At 43.2% G+C, this 22,009-nt stretch overlaps 3 protein-coding genes across 5 annotated transcripts; 1 reads left to right on the top strand and 2 right to left on the bottom strand.

The window, feature by feature from the left end:
• Window positions 1-251: 251 nt before the first annotated feature.
• Window positions 252-6,412, bottom strand: si:dkey-256h2.1 (uncharacterized protein LOC337520 homolog). Its single transcript, XM_062399688.1, has 12 exons — window positions 5,774-6,412; window positions 5,046-5,185; window positions 4,781-4,956; window positions 4,286-4,446; window positions 3,947-4,087; window positions 3,267-3,388; window positions 3,016-3,184; window positions 2,711-2,856; window positions 1,613-1,737; window positions 1,405-1,531; window positions 850-983; window positions 252-464 (listed from the first exon to the last, which is right to left on the bottom strand). Exons 1-12 carry the CDS (start codon window positions 6,241-6,243, stop codon window positions 339-341), a joined length of 2,037 nt encoding a protein of 678 aa, XP_062255672.1. The 5' UTR covers window positions 6,244-6,412; the 3' UTR covers window positions 252-338.
• A 339-nt stretch (window positions 6,413-6,751) lies between these two features.
• Window positions 6,752-8,357, top strand: LOC133965234 (protachykinin). Its single transcript, XM_062399686.1, has 5 exons — window positions 6,752-7,568; window positions 7,758-7,860; window positions 7,948-7,971; window positions 8,074-8,130; window positions 8,221-8,357. Exons 1-5 carry the CDS (start codon window positions 7,473-7,475, stop codon window positions 8,256-8,258), a joined length of 318 nt encoding a protein of 105 aa, XP_062255670.1. The 5' UTR covers window positions 6,752-7,472; the 3' UTR covers window positions 8,259-8,357.
• Window positions 8,358-8,499: 142 nt separating this feature from the next.
• septin7b (septin 7b) lies at window positions 8,500-21,636 on the bottom strand. 3 transcript variants are annotated; one of them, XM_062399681.1, is made up of 15 exons: window positions 21,531-21,636; window positions 20,160-20,176; window positions 19,713-19,812; window positions 18,101-18,207; window positions 17,140-17,240; window positions 16,885-17,019; window positions 14,611-14,728; window positions 14,134-14,226; window positions 13,945-14,041; window positions 13,760-13,811; window positions 13,480-13,608; window positions 12,793-12,813; window positions 11,433-11,568; window positions 10,527-10,669; window positions 8,500-9,792 (listed from the first exon to the last, which is right to left on the bottom strand). In XM_062399681.1, exons 1-15 carry the CDS (start codon window positions 21,532-21,534, stop codon window positions 9,753-9,755), a joined length of 1,293 nt encoding a protein of 430 aa, XP_062255665.1. In that variant the 5' UTR covers window positions 21,535-21,636; the 3' UTR covers window positions 8,500-9,752. The 3 variants fall into 3 exon arrangements, with proteins under 3 accessions (XP_062255665.1, XP_062255664.1, XP_062255666.1); XM_062399680.1 differs by having other exon boundaries at window positions 19,713-19,815; window positions 21,531-21,624; XM_062399682.1 differs by lacking the exon at window positions 12,793-12,813 and having other exon boundaries at window positions 19,713-19,815; window positions 21,531-21,624.
• Window positions 21,637-22,009: the final 373 nt, after the last annotated feature.

Raw genomic sequence — 22,009 nt, 5'->3', positions numbered from 1 at the left:
TCACCTCTGAGTTTCAAGTTGGACATGATGACGTGTGATTAGTGAGAAGAGGCTGATCTCAGAACAGCATCTTCAGCTCAGAGGGTCTTTTCAGGTGGGAGACATCTTCTCCTTGACCCTCAGGGCCACGTCTTGAGGGAAAATGCAAATGGCCGCTGGTGCAGGGCGAGTGTGTCAGGTGATACTTTGCATCAGACGTTACCTCCTGTGCACGTTCATGAAGCAGGAGCATGTGGAATCGAAACGCTCACTGAAGCAGTAGAAAAATAGAAATTTAATCATGGACTTGAATTCAGTATCACATTGGTTTTGGCCGAACAACAAGAAAGAAGCGGGCGTCATTTGTAGAAGACGAGAAAAGACGACATGATGATGTATCCGGGATTCTGAGATGGATTAGGATCCCGCCCCTCGAACAGCCCGAAGTAGACGACTGTGTTGGATTCAGATCCGCTCAAGTCCAACTGAGAGAGGACAGACACACACAGGATTTACTGCAGTGTAAAGAAAACCACCCAATAGTTATTTAAAGCGGCGTAAAAACATGCACTGAAGTCCGGACACTTTCCTGAGGAGCTGCAAATGTCCAACCTGGACAATCTCCTGCTGCATCTTCATATATGAAAGACAAACTCCAGGAGAATGGCGGAAGCAACTTTTCTAGATATTTCTAGACACAAACATCGATTCACTATCTATAGTCTCCAGATCTAAGCTGCACATAAGAGAAACACGTCCTGATTACATCAAGAGTCTCTCTGGTCAGAATGATGAAGTGCTCCTTAAATCTAATGGTCTTCCTTCACTCTCACTTCAGTCTGACTTCCAACATGTGCTGTGGGGACGGACCTGTTCGGTGATGTCCACCCTCCAGGGGCTGACCTGGAGCCCGTCACACCAGCCTCCTCTGCCGTACAGCCACGTCCCGTGTTCGTTTGGCACCGCCCCCTCTGTCACCCGCATGGCACAGCCCAGAGGTGAGCCTGGTGGTTCCACCACAATAACAAAATATGTCAAACAGTGACAGTCGGTGTAGAGAAATGAACATTTAACCTGCAATTCAGTGAAAAGGTCAAATGATAAAAGCTCAATTTGAACTTTAAGGTTAAGTATCAATCAAATGTTTGCAGGATCCAGCTTCTCAAAGATTAATATTTCCTGAAAATGTCTGTTTTACAGGTTTGTAAATGGAAAATCTTTGGTTTTAGAGAATTGGCTGGAAAACACTGAATTTAAAGACATCAACTCAGGCTCTAAGAACTTCTGATAGAAAATTATCTCTATTTTCCAGCTTCAAGAGACTAAAAGATGAATTTAAAAAGTAAACAAGAGATAAATGACAGTTAGAGAAACCGATCACGTGATGAGATGGAACAGCAGCTGAGATCAGAACCTGTCACTCGCCTGCAGAGTCAAATATGCGCGTGTTGTTGAATACGGAGTTTATTAGGAAGTGGTGGGAGGTGACACAGAATTCCCCGCAGCCGTTATCGTCGCTGCCGTGTCCCGTGATGACGGTGAAGAGCTCCACCTGCGAGCAGAGGGACACACGGCTGCTGAGACGCTCCACAGAGGACAGGCGGCGCTCAACAGTCTCTGATGGGTCTGTTACCTTCATGGCTGAGGGGGGGACGGGGAATTTGATTGGCTGGAATCGCTGGTTGTAGTCTTTGTCAAAGGTCCCGCCGCCGTACAGTGACATCACTCGGAAGGGGCGGAGCTTCTCCGTGTGGTTCCCTGTGTCACCAAAGAGACAAGATATGATATTTGACAACCATTAGATTGATTGATTTGTCATGGGAATAATCAACCTTTCAATCAATAATGAAAATAATCATTAGTTAAAGCCCTATACGGAAATAATACAGTTTCACACAAACATAAATAATTACTTTAATAATCTAGTTTATGGTCTTTACATTGCTCAATAATGCAATGGATGTGCTTGTGTGTGTGTGAGTGGATGTGTGTGAGTGGGTATGAGTGAGAGAGTTGAAGGTCAGAGAAGGTGGGATAGTAAGAATGACCATAAGCATATGTTTCTACAATATTATCTGCCACTGCAAGCATTTAACAGCCAGTTGTTTGTGTTTTCTGTTTGTGTATCAAATTGCTTTAGTTGTATATTTGTTTTGGGAATGGGAAGAGGGGTTGGGGGGGCTGTAATGTGTATCCTCATCATTTGGCTGTCTGATATGTTCCTCTCATTTCTCATCTGTGAGGACTATTGAACATAAAGTCTTGTTTTGAAATTTCTACAAATAAATCATATATACAAAAAAAAAATCTAGTTTAAGTATCAACTTCACAGTTTTTTGTTTTTTTTATGTATCTGTTTCCGAGTGTCCTTGTTCCAGACGAGTTCCAGTAACTATTCACTTTTTGTTCCTTCCTGCAGAGAAGTTCCTGCTTCCTGCTTTTAAAGAAAAATCCCCCAGGGACGGAAAAATGGGCAGAAAATGTTCTGAGGTGTCGTTGTTTCAGCCTCACAGAGGAAGAGTTCAGATCACAGCGGGAAGTTTCCTCTGAGTGTCGACAGGACAACCATCAGATCCACTTTCCGGTGTCCAGTGTGTAACAAGCAAAACTGAGATGCACAGTTTCAGCTTTGACGACTAAGGACCTGAGATGCTTCCTCAGCGACTCGTTATAAATGAACTGAACAACCTGTTCACCCAGAAACATCATGAAAAGCTCTCGGGATTCGAACCTGTGTTATTGCTGACGCTGAATCTCAGGTTGAGGGAAACGATCCAAGGCATCGCCCACGGCACCGTCTTCATGGTGAAGGTGCATGTGTGGCTGTCCAGCAGTGGGATGAGCGGAGACACATCTGTGAGCCAGCGACCGATTCCTCTGTCAAAACAACACAAACACAATCATACACATCAGATTCAATAACAGGATCCAGTCATTTCTAATACTGGGTGGAATAAGGGCGGAGTCGAGTCAAGCTTGACCCAACACAGACTTAAAACAGAAAAGCTCAGTGTAACATCTAAGTGGGCATCGAACCTGCGGAAGGCGGTGATCCACCGGCTCAGCTCCATGTTGCAGTACGGACCGAGGTGATCGCAGCAGACGAACAGCTGCACCGTGTGATCCCAGTGAGCGCAGGACGAGTCCCTGCTGCCGGGACACGACAAGGACGCGTCCAGCTCCAGTTTGTCAAAGTCCAACGAGCCTGCAGCCAAACACAACGCTCAAAACCCATATCACACACACACACACACAGACACACACACACACACTCGTGCTGACATCACCTGGCGGCAGCTCGACTGAAGCCACTGCTCCTTTGTCTCCCTGCATCTGGACTTTGTTGAAGACAGAAACAACTTCGGAAGGAGTTTTCAGTTTGTCCTGAAGATCTGAAGAGAAGTCAAACCTGTGGAGGGAACAAATACATTTCACATACATTTAAAAACTAATTTGTATGATGGTTCTGTGCATCGTTCAATTAATGTTAAAGCTTCTAAGGATTATTGTTACAGTTTGTGTCAGTGTTTAAAATTAAAAACTGCTAAAAATACATTCTAAGATTTGGAAACTAAACCTTTTTCAAGAAATTATATCTAACAAGTCTTTGTCTAGTTTCTAACTTTATGTTGATCTTCGTAAACACGTCCTAGTTCCCTATCTTGATGGTCCTGGACTTTCCCCTCAGGAAATAACCCTCCAGCATCTGAAGTTCCTGCAGTATTTCAATTTGAGGAAACCACAGTTAACCCAGAATATCATGTCTTCCTCATTTGGTCCTTCACAACCCACCGTGACCCAAATGATACAAGCTACAACACTGCACAACTAAATATTTATTTTTGAAATACATTATTCTATTTTTAATAAAGAATATATATTTTCTGAATAAAGAAATAACATTAACTTGTCTACTGTTAAGTTTTATTTAAATGTATGTGAGACACTGATAAATTGTGTTCCTCACCACTGCGCCTGCCAGTTGATGAAGCTGAACGAGGGGTAAAGAAACCAGCCCATCTCCGCCAGCGCCCCCTGTTGGTCAATACCGATAAAGAAGTTTGGAGATGGGGTCGTCTGGAAGGACAGACTGACCTTCTGTCCAAACCTACAAGACAAATTAAGACTCATAACTACCAAACAAACAAAATCATTTAAAAAAAATAAAACAGATAAAGTTTCTCAAGAGACTAGTTTTCACTCAGACTTGAGAGAACCTCTACTTTAACCTTTTAGTAAGGAACAGTTAATCTACATAGAGCATCAACATCTGGAGGGTTTAATCCCGACAGTGAGCCGCTCTTACCGGAGCGCCTGAGCCACCGACGGCTCCAGGTGCACCATGGAAGCTGGGATGTTCAGAGACGAATTACATTCATCCTCAACACAGTTCATGTCCTGGATCGGGTTTCCTGGGAGGGCGTAGACCAGCACTCCGGAGGCGTTGGATTTGGCCATGGACTGAACCTGGAGAGAGAAACAGCCACACAGGTCTGATGGTGAAGAATTCATGTGCAGTCAAAGTGATTTAAAACATAAGAGTCGATATGTTTGTTGGTTTCAGCTTCTTAAATGCTAAGATCATATTTCAACATTTTATTGAAAAAACAGTTGATTTAGACAATTGTAGATTAATCACTATTAAAAAATGATTATTTGTTGCTCTATTCGTATATAAAATTATATAGAAATATCTTTTTTTATAAATTAGCACACAAGAAACTAACTCAAGTAAACAGTGGTGGCTGGAATTTATTTTGCTGAGCCTTGTAAGTACAAGAAGCAGAAACAGGTCACAGACCTTAGTGGAGAAGGAGCAATTGCCCTCGGACACCCAGGCCACAGCACCGGCCACAGACGAGGAGGGATCACATCCGTCTCCTGCCTCCGACAGCAGATACGACCCCTCACCCCAGCGGGCCGAGAGCCAGTCGTACCTGGCATTCAGTCGCTTGATGATTATTGGCATGTTCCACCCTGTGAGATCAAAGTACAGATATCTGCCCGACCATCTTTGTCTCTGCTCAACAAGTCAGAGAACAGGAATCTACAGTCGGCGTTCTTACCCTCGGAGGTGAACACGGCCTGGGAGAGGCCACAGTTGCCTCCCGTGCAGCCCCAGTAGTACAGCACCTTAGGGATCCAGTTCCCCAGAGCAAAGACCGGCACCGGAGAGAAGTGAAGTCTGGACATAACCTCCTTGTGACTGATGACACCAGCAGGAGACACATGAGGAGAGGAGATGATTCTGTTCATGTTTCATATCGACACAGCAATGAGTTTAAAACCTTTGGGGTACCAACCTACAAACCTACAAATTGTAACCTACAAATACAATATACCTTAGAATATTATCTTTAAATTCTTCCACTGGTCAATAAAGCTGAAGGAATTAAATAACTGATACATTTATCCTGATAATAATAAATATCAACTGAAATGAAATTATCTGGATTTGTTTCACGAGATCACCCATAAAAAAAACATATGCTCCTGTAACTATACACACATATACTGTATATACACATATAAATACATATATATATACACATGTGTGTTAATATGTGTGTAGATTATATAAATGTATTATATATAGAGTTAGATACTGATCATGATTTTGTACTTTTCTAATGTTACATCTGATCATTTTGGAATCAGCTGTAACCTACAGTATTTTTACACTGTAGTGTTGGAGTATACTTTATAATAGTATATGAAATACTCCATGAGGTCTACAAGGATGAGAAGCAGCAGCTTGTTTCTCCCCCAGCTCGGCTCTCCTCCCCCGGGTCACCTGTCGCCGGCGGCCCGCTGCAGCTGGTCCCTCATCCACAGAGCATCGGACACGGAGGACTCGTCCAGGGACAGGAACAGGACCTGAGCCCGGGCCGGCAGCTCCCTCACCAGGCTGAGCAGGGAGGATTCGGAGCTCCACAGACTCTCCAGGAACCCGGACCGGTTGGTGAAGGCGTGGATCACCAGGCTCCCCAGCGCCGCTCCGGGCTGGTAGGAGAACTCTCCGGCCAGAGTCGGGACCCTGAACGCCGCGGCGAGGTCCCCTGGCTCGGGCCCGTCGGAGACCTGCGGGCCGGAGGGGTTTCTGCACCCCAGCGACATAGTGTTGTCCCTGGGGTCCGGGAGCTGGTTCTCAGGCCCGGCCAGGCTGATCTTCTGCCTCGGTGTCCCCGCATGATCCCCGGTCACATGAGCTGTCACAACAAGGAGGAGGCTCAGCAGAGCGGAGCCTGAACACACCGCGGACATGATCCCGTGCACAGCGCGGGGCCGTGAACTCACCACGACCACAGAACTCCCTGCATTTGTTTTACAGTTTGATTATCTTTAAACCATCTTCATCTCAAATGTTTCAGCAGCTTCTTAAACAACTTCCTGAATCCTCCTCTGCTTCATCTGAGGCGGGGGCAGGACCTGCTGCTGAGTACGGCGGCTGCGGTGGGACAGACAGCAAAAGCGGTTTAAAGCAAGAAAGGGATTTTTCGTCGGTTGCAGATTATGTTGTTAGCGGCCACTAAAGTAGGTGTTAACTTACTATAATAGTATACTACTAATACTACTACTACTACGACTACTACTACTACTAATACTACTACTACTAATACTACTACTACTACGACTACTACTACTACTACTACCACCACTACTAATACTACTACTACTAATAATAATAATAATAATGATAATAATAATAATAGAAGTTGATATAAGTAACACATTTTAAACAACCAGGGTTGACCAACTCAATAAAAACAAAAACATTCGGAGAAGTACAAGAATTTAAATAAAATAGAATGTGTTGCTAAATAAAGTGACTCAAAGAATTAAGAAATCGCATCAATAAAATAAAATGAATAGCTTCATAAGGGCAATGTTTGAAGCTGGTGATTTGAAGCATGGGCTTTACTTGTTATGACGTATTTTTACTGAGGGATCTGATTCTGGATACTTCCACCTCCACATCTGGATTCCATACAGATGTTTTAAGTTTATCCTCTTTGGGGAACATTTTTTCCTATTCGTCTAAAGGGCCAGAGCTTTAGTTTTGTTCTCAGGTTGACAAACAAAACAATATTAACACTTGGCAGAAAGCTGGTAGAACGTCACGTTGTCCACCCTGGTACTTCAGAAACAGGACGCATGGAACTTAAACTAATTATAACATAATTGAAGTCCTGTGAGTCACTGGATAATCGCCCCAGACGAGCATCGATCCACTTCATCCACTCCAGTTGTGCGTAAAAGCGCAACCTGAGCGTTGAAGGGTCCTTGTGGCGAGCTGAGGCATCGTCAGAGAAGACGCGCTGTTCTTCATCTTCTTCCTCTTCTTCTTCTTCTCTCTCTCTCTCTCGACGTTTAAGAAAGAACCGAGTAGAGACGTGGAAACTACCTGCACATGTATTGTATCTTACTCGGGCTTAAGGGAACGAGAAGGCGTTTGGTATTTCCATGCAGAGTCATTTTACGCACGGTTTGTGATGATGGAGATGGTGAAACTTGTTGTGATTGTTCTTCTGCTGCTGACAAATGTTTTCTGTCAAGATGTGAACAACTGGAGAGGAGCCAGAGAAGAGGTGAGACTCCCACATCTTCACATTTATTAGAATTCACAACCGATTTCAGGATGTTTGGTGAAGACACAATAAACTATAACCATTGTCTTTTCTGTTCAAAGCCTCTTGCATTTATTTAGCTTTTTGACTTGAATATGAAATACCCGTATTATTCAGTTGTTGTTTTTTTCCCCCTTTGTCTCATTGAAGAACAAATGGCCGAACTCTGAAGTCATTGAAGATGTGTTCGTGAGACTGATCAGAAAACCAGGACCACGTCAGTATCTGGGAATCATGGGGAAGAAATACTCTGGTAGGAATATTTAATTCCATTTAAATAAATTAACTGTTATCCGGTCTAACGAGACAGATCACTGATTTATTTTCATTATATAAACAGGGAAAATGCAGCCAGCAGGTAAACGTAAGTCGCCAATTAATAAATCATTTTTGCTTTATTTTAGATTTTTCAGTGAGTGTTGCACTTTAGCAGTTTTGACAGAAGTTGCTTGTTTTTCATCCCCAGGACACAAATTTCAAACCTTCGTGGGTCTGATGGGGAAACGGAGCTTTGAGGATGAAGGTATGATTTTATTCAACTGCCACAAGGAAAACAAAACAAGTGTCATGTCAGAGGAAATCTGCCTGGTAACAGCTGACCTCACTCCTGCAGGCTTCATGGGAGGTGCACAGAGGAACGAGGATTACTGAGGAGCAAACATCCGAGTCTCTACTTCGATTCATCTCAGATCAACAAGAAGAAGTTTGTGTTTTCAGTTTGTCGTTGTTTCATGAAAATGTCTCAATGGTAGTTTGACACTGGGGGACACCAGCGACATCTAGTGGCAGGATACTGTGGTAAACACTGACAGTTAAACAACAGTGATATTTGGATGGTGCATAATTATTATGATATATAAATCATTTTATAATAACATCGTCTCACTCCTCGTTATCATCACAGGTTTATTAAGTGACTTTGTACAATACAAATGAAAAATAAAATTAAAAATACAGAGATGGAGTACATAGCCAAAGCAAATCGCGGTGTCGACTCTTCAATTCCCACTTTTCATTTTCCACAGAGTGACTGAAATATTGTCCAGGATGTTATTTGTAAAAGTGTGTATGAATTTGTGTGTTACTGTTTCATCCAGAACGCCGGACGCTGCTGTTAAAAGTCTCTGAGATTCTTTTTTTTCTAAACATACAAAAGAAGTTATGACTTCAGCTGGCTCGGTATATATATAAAAATAAACTAAAGTGAAGTATAACACTTATGACATTATAAATGGTGGTTCCAAGGCTAGTGGAGACACACAGGATAAAGGAAGCGTTACATGTCAAAAAAATAAAAATAAGAGAATAAGCTTTAGCCATTTAAAAAAAAAAAAACTATCAAAAAAAAGGTCCAAGGTTCATTTTTTCCTTGTTTTTCTCAAATTCATGCATTTCAGTTGACACTATTTCATGATTGGCTGGGTTATGTCGCCCTCACAGGAGAGACGGCTCACCAGGTACACTCAAAAAGAAAAAGAAGGATTAATTAATGCCTTGTCCTCTTGGTTTAATACACGGTCGACGATCAGGTTAATATTCACTGAATGTTACTGTCACTTTTTCCTGTAAACAAATAGAATTCACCAGAACTTGATTGTACAACAGTCAGACGTAACTCAGGTCTCTTCTCCATCTCACCTCCATTAAAACTACACGTCAGTCGTTTCAAAGCAACCTTGGGGGGTTGGGGGATAAGAAGAGCAGCAGGTGGGGGGGCGCGGGGACAGTATTCAGTTATAACAACAACAATAATAACATCAATAATAATAATAATAATAATGAAAATAATGTGGGTTTGGCCTTTCTAACGTTGGGTTATTTTAATTGGCTGTTAAGGTAAACTCATTCTTCGATGATGATGAGTCCCGAGGCAGCGAGGGGGGAGGGGCTTCTGTGATGGCGATTCTGACTGTACATGTAGACCCGTCTCCAGCGCCCCCCACATACCTACATATACTCCCAGTGACCCCCTCTAGTGGGTGGGAGCAGGAGCACAGCTGTGCTGGCAGACAGAGCAGAAAGGAAGAGGATGAAGAGGAGGATGAGGAGGATGAGGAGGAGGGTAATGTCAGCACCACACACTGGTGACCTGACCGGCAACGTTGGCAAACAAAAACAACTCGAGTTGGGGTGGTCCTGCCGACTTTAAAAGATCTTGCCTTTCTTTTTGTTCTTCTCCAGGGTTCTGAGAGAGAAAGAGATATAACCAGTAAGATGTTAATTAACATTTCAGCTGTGTTAGATCTATAGGTAACAAATAAATACATCACTTTATAAGTCGTGTCTGATATGGATGATAGATAAACACCCACACAGTTCTGAATGATGCAGTTATATCCTGTATATCTAAGTAAAGGTCATTTATAGCAGAGACTCCTTTGATTTTATCTTGTGTATCAATCCTGGTTTGTTTTTGACCTGCCACTCTTAGAGAATCCTGAACACTAATGCCCTGATGCTCAGACCTGTTTTAGGAACTTAAGATTTCTTATCCAGCCCATAATAACTTCAGGGAGGTAACTGATCAGCCCCAATTTCCTCCTGTGACAGGACAACACAAGCCCTAACACAAGCTGGAGTCAAAGAGAACAAGGAGTCTAGCAACAGATGGTGAGAACCCTGCAGAGCCCTGATCTCCACGAGGATCTGGCATCACATGAGGAGACAGAAGACACAGAGACTAAATCCACAGAAGAACTGAGGCCAAGTACCTTGAAGGGAAACCTGTTATCTGAAGTTTGCATGAAGTTAATTGGTAAATAAGGATAATTCACTGCATTTCCTTTAAGGAATCCTCTTTAATTGTGGTGCCTTGAGCATCTGATCTAAACAAACCCTGCAAAGCCACAGTGTGTTGATTTGATGATTCAGGAGTGCATGTAGACACCTGACCATGGAACGTGTGACAGTGACTTGTACCTGGAGGCCTCGAGTTTCTGCTGCTCCTGGCGCTGATGGGCCTCCCAGTTCGCTCTCTCGTCCTCGAACACACGTCTCTTCTCCTCCAGCTCTTTGTGCTGCGCCTCCAGGTTCCTCTTCATCTGTTCATGGCGTCTCTGAAGCTGCAGAGACACACAGTCGGGGGGAATCAGTTAAAAAAGAAAACACAGTTTGCAGACTGCAAAACGTGAAGTACACAACTTGTACCCTCAAAATGTATCCTGAACACAGAGAAACAGGCTTTTTTGCACAGGTAACAATAATATTTCAAAGATTATAAACCGATTAAAGTGGTGAATGTCAGTTAACTGCTCCTGGGAGAGAAATTATAAGCAGTTTTGACAGAAAAAGAAATATTAAAATACTTCTGCAATCTTCAAACAACATAATAACTTCCTGTGAAATTCAGGCAAGAATGAGTGTGATGTTGACGTAAGCTTTTTTTTTTAACTCTGTGTCACATTACCATGTCGAATATATTTTTCTATGCACATAAAACAAGTCATTTCAACATTATTTATGCATCTTTCATTCATCTACAATATTATCAGATTTGCTTTCACAAACTCTTCATGGATCCTTAAAGAGGAATCTCTCATATCGGTAGTAGACAGCACAAAGAGATAATCTTCAGTTTGTGTAAAAGCCTGTGTGGTGTCAACAAGTGTATATTCATGTTCCTGCTGAAAATGAACTGCTCCATGTGAATAACACATATTTCTACAGACATGTTTAAGTCTGTTTGTACGTCTACATGCAAACAGCCCTTATCTGAGATCTGCTTTGAGGAGGAACTAACAAGCAGAACATCCATTTACACAATCAACCACTGAAACCCGCGAGCACATGACGGAGGAAGATGTTCAGATAGAGGAGGAACTTCACCTCTGCTTCGGAGTCTTTGAGCTTCTGCACTTTTTCTTTGACTTTCATCTCGAACACTTGCTCCATCTCCATCTCCATCTTCTTCATCTTAGAAACGTGCTCTCGCCTCTCCTCCTCCATCTGGGCGAGAGGACTCCTGCACGGGGAAGACGGGAGTACAAACACACGTTTATTAATAAACTGTGGAATATAAAAGCCTCAGCTACATTTCTTTGTCTCGAGGGTTTGATAACGATGTCTTAGGATTCATTGCCATATTATGTTTTATAAACAAACAGGAGAAAAGCTGCTCTGGCTTCTAACAGTGGAACAAAGCAGCAGGGCTCATACACCTGACAATGTGCCAACTGGGTCCCAACTCATTTGGACTGGTCGACTAAACTGCTACAACCTTTTCCTATGGAAGTAAATCAGTCTCATCAGATTTAGACATTTTAAAGCTTTTGAATTAAATTTCAAAATCTGATTTACTTCCTTTCTATCCTCTCTACACAGCGGCCAGCAAAAACAAGGAACTACCTTTAAAATCTGTGCAGTAGAAGCTTTTTAAAAATAACTAACAGTTCTCAGATAATAACTTTACCCCCCAAATCCCCAAAGGAAAACAAACTGTGGAGCACAGGAGGGAAAAGAGAGGAGAAGGTTTTGGGGATCTGACAAGGCTGTGAAAGGAGCAGGAAACCAAACCATATCTGGAAACCAGTGGAGGAACCAGAGGGCTAATGGAGGGGACCTGGGAACACTGGTTGTTAGTGTGGGTTAAATGTAAGTGAAGCTTAACAGGACAATTTGTTGCAGTGCGAGTTTCCAGAGACCCGTCATGAAAAGTGTGTAGCGGTTACCTGTGATTATTAAGAGCAGTGACAACAAGAGCAAAGTTTTAAAACTATCATTCATCTGATCGTGATCTGAAGTAGCAGCAGCATGCAAACTTTGTCTTATGTGGAAACACTGCAGGTTTTACGTATTTACAACATTGTTGTCCTGCATGTCACAAACACAGGTAACCGCCCTAAACGCCTCATGTCCAGGTCTCTGTTATTAGTCCAAACAGCAGCAAGTGGAAGCAGCAAGACGTACAACAGTGGAATGAATTATGAAAGCATCCCCTCAATAATCGTCAAACTAGATTTATACGATTTATATATGTGGCAGTTCAAAGTCCACCCCCCCCCTCAATTTTCCTGGAAACATCTAGTGACAGAGGGAAGAGGAGGGGCGAAGCTGCTGAACCGAGTCAACAGGGAAGAGAGAAAACACCTTGATGCAGTGCACGAGGGAGGAGAGAAGAAGAAGACGACAGAGAAATGAAGATCATCAACAAGGGGCGGGCAAAAAAAGTGAAAAAATGACCACTTACATTCCGTCAACTGTGTCAACTCTAAAAAAAACAAAAACACATACAACCAAACACACACACATACAAAAACACACACAAACACACACACACACACGGCATGCAATGATGAGGTCATGCACTTAAATAAAACTGCCGTCTATTAGTCGTGTGTCTGTGACTCAAACTGCGTTTTCACTGCAAGTGAAAAAAACTGAGGAAGTAAACTGAAAGTGGGGGAAAATAACAATGTGGGCTTTGTGTGAAAAAATATATTAGCAGAGTTTGTTTTTATTGTTCAGCTGTGAGTTAGCATCAGCAGCGTGAGGCCTCACTACAGCAGTGGCATGGTTTTAGGCAAAGTAGAGCAGTTAAGTGATGAGTGAACTAAAACCACAGACAGTTTGTCAAACATCACAAACGAAGGACAATTGGTTGAAGAATGAAATGACGGTCATGTTGCTTTCACAATTATATTTACCTCAGTGCAACGGATGCAACTGACCGAAAACACGGTCGACTTCAAACCCGTAGAATTTGCGACACCAACATTGCGTCATAAAATGGAACTACACAAGTTGATTTTCTCAACAGATCCAGCAACTTCTACATCTGAATTAAGTCTCCTACATAAGGCGGTCATTAACTTCTTTACTTGTGAGCATCTCTCTCCTGCCTCGTTGTCTCTAATGGGTTCTGTGCGGGACTTACTTGGTGCACAGTTGTCCTTTAGCCCTGTTGTTGTCCACTCCGTTGTAGGTGACGGCTGCCAGCTTCCTGCTGCGGTAGTTTTCATAGTGGACGTTGTTTGTCACGTCCTTCAGGTCCTGCATGTGTGTCCTGGCAACCGCAGAGAAAGAATTCGAAATATGTAAAATACTTCCTGTGAGAAACATTAAAACTGAAAACTCAGCTTCGTCCATCACCACCTGGTGGATGACAGTGTTAAGTGTGAATGATTCTGGCTGCCTCTCTGTGTATCTCTCAGTACCTGATGAGCATATCCCTGAGGATGGTGAAGTCGCAGTGGTCACCGTTTTCAACTAGAGGGCGAAATAAAACCAGTCAGTCAATTATCAGTTAAAAACAAGGAACCTGTTTGTACCTCAGACACCAAGAATGCATTTAATCAAGTATTTTGAATGCAATATTATTACACTAAGAAAACACTTGTACCTTCTGCAACCCCCCAGGGGTACTGTCTCCCTCGGACCCTCTTGCTGTTCACCTCGATGATGGTGTTGCTTCCTACAACAGCCAGCGGCAACTTGTCCTAGAAGTATAACACAAAGTGTGTGAGTCTGGGGTTTGTAACAAACTGGTACATTTAGATAATTTGATGTGTGGATACTGGAGGAGACGAACCTTGATCTTCTTCACCAGTCTGTTCTCCTCTTCGTCGTCTGTCTCGGGGAATTCGTAGATCTTAATTTTGTGCTCTTGGATTTCCCGCATGATCTAGAAGATGTTTGAGCTGAGCATCATTTTAATATATCAAATTATCTGTGGCCACATCTTGTCCACAATTGATTTTTCTCACGCTTTTAAAAGATGCATTATTGGGTTTGTTGCTTCTTAACATTAACCACATCAACATAAAAAATGAACACTTAACATCTAGTTTAAAGATTTTCTACAGCCTTTTTGAATTTTACGTCTGTATTCTTTTCAGTACATCTTTTTCCACAGTTCAAAGAATGTAGGTCATCAAGTTGCAGCCCACATCACAGAGGACTTTTCTTCAAGATGCACAGAACTGTCATCACACCCATGTAGAAAAGTTAAATCCTCTGTGGCGGTTCTGGTTTTCTGCAGCAATGTGCAGCTGTGGAAACCACTGACCTGCTTTTTGAACTGTTGGCATTCCTCCGGGGTGAGGGTGTCTGCTTTAGCGATCAGTGGGATAACATTGACTTTCTCATGCAACCGCTTCATGAACTCAATGTCAAGGGGCTTCAGTCTGCAGAGAGATATCAGTCACAGAGTTATTGTATATTAAATTCTTGGTGCATATATTGTAAATGTACAAGACATAGAAACAAAGGGAAGTATTTTGATCTTTTGGGTTTAAACTTCATCACTGTTGCAGCTCTTGCTGGTTGAATTGTGCCTCAAAATCTAAGTCAACTACAAAACTAATACATTTCGTATAAATTACTCTAAACTAGGCCTGACCAGACACTAACTCACCAGAAGAATGTGCTGTTAACGTCGCCAGAAAGAGGAACCACAACGTTAACCTCTGTGCGATTCATCAACCATCAGTCACAGCTGAACATGTCCCTGATCCATCTCTTATTCGGAAATTATCAAACCAGACTGTCCCGAACAAACATGGCAACAACAGAGGAAACAGATGATTGGGCCAAAATGAAAATAGATTTTAAACCATGAGGAATGTGAAATCTCATCACAGAGAAAACAGACACTAGAATTACTTCCCCCATCAACCGGTGCAGGTTCAGTTCCTTCAGGTGTTCCCGACATATCGCTTTACAATAATAACAAGGTCACCGTGAGCTTAACCTTTGAACCACTGAAATCTATCACAGGAAAGCGACAGATGAACAAGACTAAAGTTATTTGGACTGTGAAATCCACACATCACGTCAGAGAGATAAGGAAATCCTCGTAAATGTTAGACTGGTGGGAGGTAATGTTTAACGCTCCTGGCTCAAAATGATAAAGCGATTGATTCATTTTAAATTGATATTACTTTAATTCCTCTCTCTGTAACTGCCTCCGTTCTAGTTAAAGTGTAAAAAGGCAAATTGTGGGAGGTCACATTTATGACCTAACAGGGACGAGCGTGGGCGATAAAAAACAGTCAAGAGTTAAATATTCAGAGTGTCTCTGAGCAGCGGAGGTCATTGTGCTGCAGTGAGAGAGTCAGCTGGTGTTATGAGGGGATGCTCTGTGTCTTTGTGGGAACATACGCTGCAAATCCTCAAGGCTGCTGCTCTGCTTGTGTGCGTACAGAGGACAAGCTTGTACATACACAACGTCTCACAGAAGACGGAAAGACATAAGATGAAGAAAAAACAAGAGGCTTCTTCATTTCAGTTCACGGTCAACAGTTTTCAGGGCCTGTGAGCACATGCTGCATTTCTGCGTATACACAAATGGGGCAGCCTGACACGACAGAGACATAAACAACATGTTCCTGCCCTGCAGCTGAAAACAGCCGGGTTTTTAGACCTTTTAAGGTCACGAGTTGTGACTCGTAGCAGATTTCCACATTAACACCATTTCACACACTGAATAAGGAGTTAAAGCTTCATTCATGGCAGGAAGTAACTACTTCAAGCCTCAGTTTTCTATGTCACTGCTCCCACTCTTTCTGCTCTTTGACTGAATTGTTTATCGCTGCTGTATATCCGATGCCTTTTGGAATAATAAACATCCACATTCAAATTCCACACAGTCATTTGGCAATCATCATGATCTCTTAGGCATTTTACCAGTAACTTTGTCTGCCTCCTACTGGTGTAGCTACATCATTGATCCCCGAGGGCTCCACTGGTCAGCATGGTGCAGTCAAAATCCACATCAAATGACAAATTGACTCCTGTGTACGTTTCTATACCGTTCATACTGTCCACATCTACCTCATGCTGTTGACCACTGAGCTGTTCCAGAAGCAGCTGAGGTTTGAGCACCTCGCTGGAGAGTTTAAGGAAGGAAGCATGTCATGTTTCGTGTGTGGATCCCAGGAGGAGTGGGGGAATGGGGATCCTAATAATATCAAATCAAAAAGGGAAGGAAGTGCTTTAGTGACTAACCTTTCCTGGACTTTTCAGACAGCGCAGGAATCTGAACCAGCAAACTTAGCTGGACGTCAGTCTCTGACCTCTGGGGCACGGCTGACCTCTTTTTTCCCTTCTGGGTCACCCTACTATTTTTACTCATTTCCTCCCACTGTTCAACCTTTCCCTTCCAACCTTTCCTTTCTTCAGTCCTCTCTAGACATTCTTACCATCGACTTCCTCTGCATTGATCAAGCCAGTGACATTTAAGAGATTGACTAACACTAGAATTGTGCTTACATACAAGATATTGTACCTTGGATTAAAACATCCGCTAAAATTATTGTCTTGTGAAGTTGTCCAGACTCACCCGTGTCCCGAGGGGGCGATAAAATACAGGCAGCAGTGGATTCGGCTGTCAGGCATCTGTCTTCTATTCACCCGTGATTCTGAGTTCAGGTAGTCTTCGAACTTGCTGTCTATGTGATCAATGATTGGCTGCCAGCTACATAGTACAAATGACAGCTTCCAGTAAGAAACAAATCTCCACAAAGACCCAGAAGGACATTTTGGTGATTACAAATGAAGGAATATGATCCAGGCTGCAGGCTGGTGAGATTCTTACCAGTTGCTGTTGTCGACAGCATCTCCGAACCCTGGGGTGTCAACTATTGTGAGCAGCAGCTGGACACCACCTTCCTTTATTAAAACTTTGGACTGCTCCACCTGGATGAAGAAGAAGAGTATGTTATGTTTACTTCTGTCTTTGAGAGAAAACCATTTAATGAAAAATAAAAACCCAGTTAGGAAAGGTGGGGTATAGATCATAGTGCTGTCAGCTGACGGTATCGTATATTCCACATAGAAAACACTTGAAGCTAGCAGCATGTAGCAACACGCCGTCCCACACTGTGCCATTAGCGAACTATGCTGGGAAACCAGAAAAGCACACAAGCATCTGGAGATAGCAATGCTGTTAGTCAGGAGCCAGACAGATAAAGTACAGGACCTGAGGCAGTCCAGATTCAAAACAACCCTGCCTGCTCAAAAAGGATGAAGATTAAATACATTTGTAACAGGAGCCGACAATAAGTCTGACGAATTGAAGCCATGGGGGTAAACTGAGGAGTCACTGCATTCATCATCATACATTATGCTTCTTAATGCTGTTGTAGCTGTTAATCAAGCCAAGAATGCAATGTCACTGCATCCATCTTAGTCGACTCGAAGGTCGTTTAATCTACTGGGAGCAACATACTTAAAAAAACAAACAGATCACTACTTTGGTATGTACGTCATATGCATCACATGTACTATGACACAGTGTAGAATGTGTAATCGTTATTTCTGTGGCCTCATTTTCAAAATCTACATGTCAAAATTGGATCTCAGCCAAACCTCTTTAAGTCTGCCATGTTTCATATCTGACATTTGGTCTACATACTTTCTGTATCTATAGACAGAACCTTGTATGTTTGTTTTTGTTCCGGCTCAATGAGAACAATGCAGGTGTGTTTAATTGTTTTTTAGCACAGCATGAATATCTCTGTTTAAAGACAATTATTTGCTTATAAGATAAAATGTACCTGTACAGTCTTTTTAATTCGATGTGAGGGTCCAGGATACTCTGCTGAATACAGGTCTGTTAAGAACAGAGAGTTGATCAACGTGGATTTCCCAAGACCAGATTCACCTGAAACAGAGGAACACGAGAGGACAAATCAGGAAAATAAATCATTGCATTACTGGAATAACAATGAAAATCTGGCGGTATTTAACAAAAAACCGACCCCTTGCATTACAGCTATACATAAATCAAAGCTGACATTTTTAAGAGAATCAAAGGGCATGTGCAGAGCCGGGGATGAGACTGACATTTGACCAGGACATTAATCCATTATGGTAGCAGTTAAAAGGCTAAAGAAACAACGCGGACAATTGGCCTTTGTGTGCCCTGTTTCCAAAGTTCCCAAAGAAAAGGATCATTAGTGGAAATGACCACTGGCACTGCCTTCCTGGGGGCTGATGGATCCAGGTCAATATTTAACGAGCCAACATTTACACCCCAGCTACAGTCAAAGGGTAAAGTGTGGAGCTTGCACTGCAGCATTTGGCGAACATTTTAAACATGGCATTTAACCATCTGTAATGGGCATACGGCAATAAAAGGTGAGGACAGGACAGTGAAAAGATCGGCTCTGCATTGTGTGCAGTCAACATGTTGTTGGGTCGTGTGCATCATGAGGCAGGGACAGACGTGCCCGTCACTGGTGGTATTACTAGTCCCGTCGCTCCCCTTCACTTCCTCCATCTTTCATCCTCTTTTCCTCTTCTCACACCACTGGTGACGCACTGCGCTGCACGGCGGGGACATGTGGCCACACAGCTAATCAGAGCCAAGAAAAACTGAATATTGTGTGTGTTTGTGTGTCTGTGTGTGTCTATGCAGGAGGGTGACACCATAAAAACAAAGGCAACCATTTATCTACTAAAAAGCCCACAGGACGTCCTCTAATTTTCCTCACGCTAGATGCTCAGTGATCTTTTATGTTTTCTGCAAGCAAGACACTTTGGAGCATTCACCGGCTGCAGAGAAGCACTTGGTCACCGCCCAGGAGGTTTTATCAAGAACACTTCAGAGGACAAGAACAAGCAAGATCCAAGTTCTTTGTTAAGAGCCAGTTCAAATGAGTAAAAAGAAACGTAGTTCTATAAGCAAGAGAACTGGCTGGTGTGAACGCAACTGGAGATGCGCCCGACAGGAAATGGTTTTGACCCACAGAAACATTTCCCTCCAAACAGAGACCAATCAGCCGGGGAGGATCTTGGCCGCGTGTCAACCACCACATCCAAGCACTTTAAAAGAATGTCTGCATTTTTGATTCGCCGAGTGCTGCTCTAGATAAATCCAACCAAAATGTTTTTGTTCTGTGAGGCAATGTCGAGCACATAACATCAGGATGAATTCAAATAAGAGAACTGGTAAACTTGTGTCTGACTAAGTAATAAATACTATAAAGCTGGGGGCAAGTTCTTTGTGTATGAATGTGGCTTCACACCGACAACCTCTCTCCCTCTCTCACAACAAGAAACCACAACGGCCGACTTAAAAAACGCCACAGCACCGCAAGGAACACAATGAAATGATTCAATTAAAACAAAAAGGCAGCCAGAGAGCGGAGCAGCGTGTGTTCTTACCCACGACCATCAGGGTGAACTCGAAGCCCCTCTTGACAGACTTCCTGTACACTTGGTTGGGGAGGCTCGCAAAGCCCACATATCCCTCCAGATTCTTCTGCTGCTGAAAGACAGACAATAAATAAACATCCAAACCAATAAGGAAATCGACTGTGTCGCCAAGTTTGGCTGCAAAACTCAAAAGAGAAGTCTTCATCGCCCTTTTCCCACAGTATTAGAACTGAAATATACCGTTTCAATGAAGATTCAAATTTAATGACCTAGCCCAACTGAAGATGCCCCAATTATATTAAATAAATTAATACACCGTGACATATTTCCAGCTTGAATGAGGCATAACACAATTAGTAAAATGGAGAATGTTGAATTTAATTGGATTATGCAGCGCTGGACACTGAACAAGAGTGTAAACAAAACTCAAAGTATACAATTCAGTTAAATACTCACAGCTATTTTCTGTAGATCTTTGGGAGGCAGTTCCAAGATGCAGGAAGAGAGCGAACGATCCAGGGTCACACAGGAGAGAGAGAGAGAGAGAGCAGAGAAACAACAAAAGAAATAGAATCAATCTCCAGAATATGCTTCCAAAAGCCCCCCCCAGGCAAATGATTCACGATCTTCTCTACAGTAACAAACACAGATAGACGTTAAAGCAGCTCTTTTAGAGTCAGTGGCAACGTCAGGTAAGGTAAGGTAAGGTAAGGTAAGGTAAGGTAAGGTAAGGTAAGGTAAGCCCCCCCCCCCCCCCCTTCACCGCTGCAGGGGAGGATTTCTGCCTCCCCGGATGCAGCATCTCCTGCCAACCAGCAGCAGCCCACATGTCTTCAGTGTGACACTGTGAGCTGCCTGGCCCACAGGATGAGGAAGAGTTCAACCCTCAGCTGCAGCCCAGGGAATCAATATCTGTGAAACTGCACCAAAAAAATCAAGTGAACTATCACATTCTTTTTCTCTTTTTGAGTAAGAGAGTAGATTTATTTTTGGACAGCGGCTGTCAGTTTCCTGTCAGGCCGTGTCTGCGAACGGAAGTGGTGGAAGGTGCAGGACAGGGCTGCAGATGTGTTATTTAAAAATCATCCTCATCATCATCATCATCAGGCCTGAAGCTAATCACGTTAAAAAGTCTAAACTCTTGGAGGTTCTAGATCGAGTGTAATCCAGATTAAATGGCAGCCTCCTCCTCCTGAGGTGGAACCGTGACAGCTTCCTGGTTTGACCTACATGTCCCAATAAATACAGTTCAATCAAATTATCGATCCCACACTGGGGCAGCTGTATGACACACACAAACAGACACACACACGATGGAGTCGTTGAAACATTGACTTTAAAGAGGATTTGGATCTAAAGATTCTGTATAACGTTGGACTGTGAGATGTTATCAGGACACACGTAATAAAAAGCTCACATCTCATTCCTCTCCCCCTTTTAGAATCAAACAAGTTAGCATCGACGGGCGGGTTTCGAACCCATCGTACGACGCCCGGTTGGCTACACCCGTCGTGGAATGTGGCTCTGAGCGGTGTTCACGCGGAGCTCGATCACTTAACACACGTTAAAACTCAAAAGAAGAGAATCGAACGAACGAGCGAGCCGAAGGCAGGAAATGACACCACCGCAGCTAGCGGCTAGCGAGCTAGCTAGCAGGCATCGGGAGTGGAGGCGCACGACTGGGCGTTGGTTGCTCGGACAACTGCACAAGCTCCAGCCGCGGCGGAGCCACTTAGCCCGGGAAGAAGCGGGTCTACCGTCGACACCGGGCACCGGGGCCCCGGTAAACCGGGCCCGGGGTCCGGGAAACAGTGTGTCGGCTCTCACCCATGACGCTGACGCTCCCTGCCGCCTCGAGTACCGATCACCCACAAGCCGACATTCCCCCCTCCTTTCTCTTTCTACTCCTCGTCGTCGCTGGTTCTGGGTTAAGCTTTACGCAACGTGCAGAGCGCAAGGTCAGCGGCGCCCAACGAGGCTACGACGGAAAATTGGCGTAGAAGCGTACGGGAATCGCATGCGGCAAATCTCGCGAGGCCGCCTCAAGTTCTGTTCAGCGTTCCGGCGTATTCTCGCGATAACCACACGTTTTTATATATATATTTTTTTTTTTTAAACATGAAGATTTTACTGTAAATAATAAAGAGCTTTTATTAAATAATATTATTAAAATATGTCCTAGGTCTTTTTTTTATGAAATTGTGTTTTCACTTTGTGTTTACGTGTGACGGAATGAGAGCAGCGTCCGTTGTAGCCACGACAACCAGGAACTCTTAACACCACGTGCCCTCATTGGTTAAAAACAC

This window comes from Platichthys flesus, chromosome 11 (genome assembly GCF_949316205.1).
Source record: "Platichthys flesus chromosome 11, fPlaFle2.1, whole genome shotgun sequence".
NCBI lineage: Eukaryota > Metazoa > Chordata > Actinopteri > Pleuronectiformes > Pleuronectidae > Platichthys > Platichthys flesus.
The sequence above is the reverse complement of the archived record's forward strand: the minus strand, read 5'-3'. Positions and strand labels throughout refer to the sequence as shown.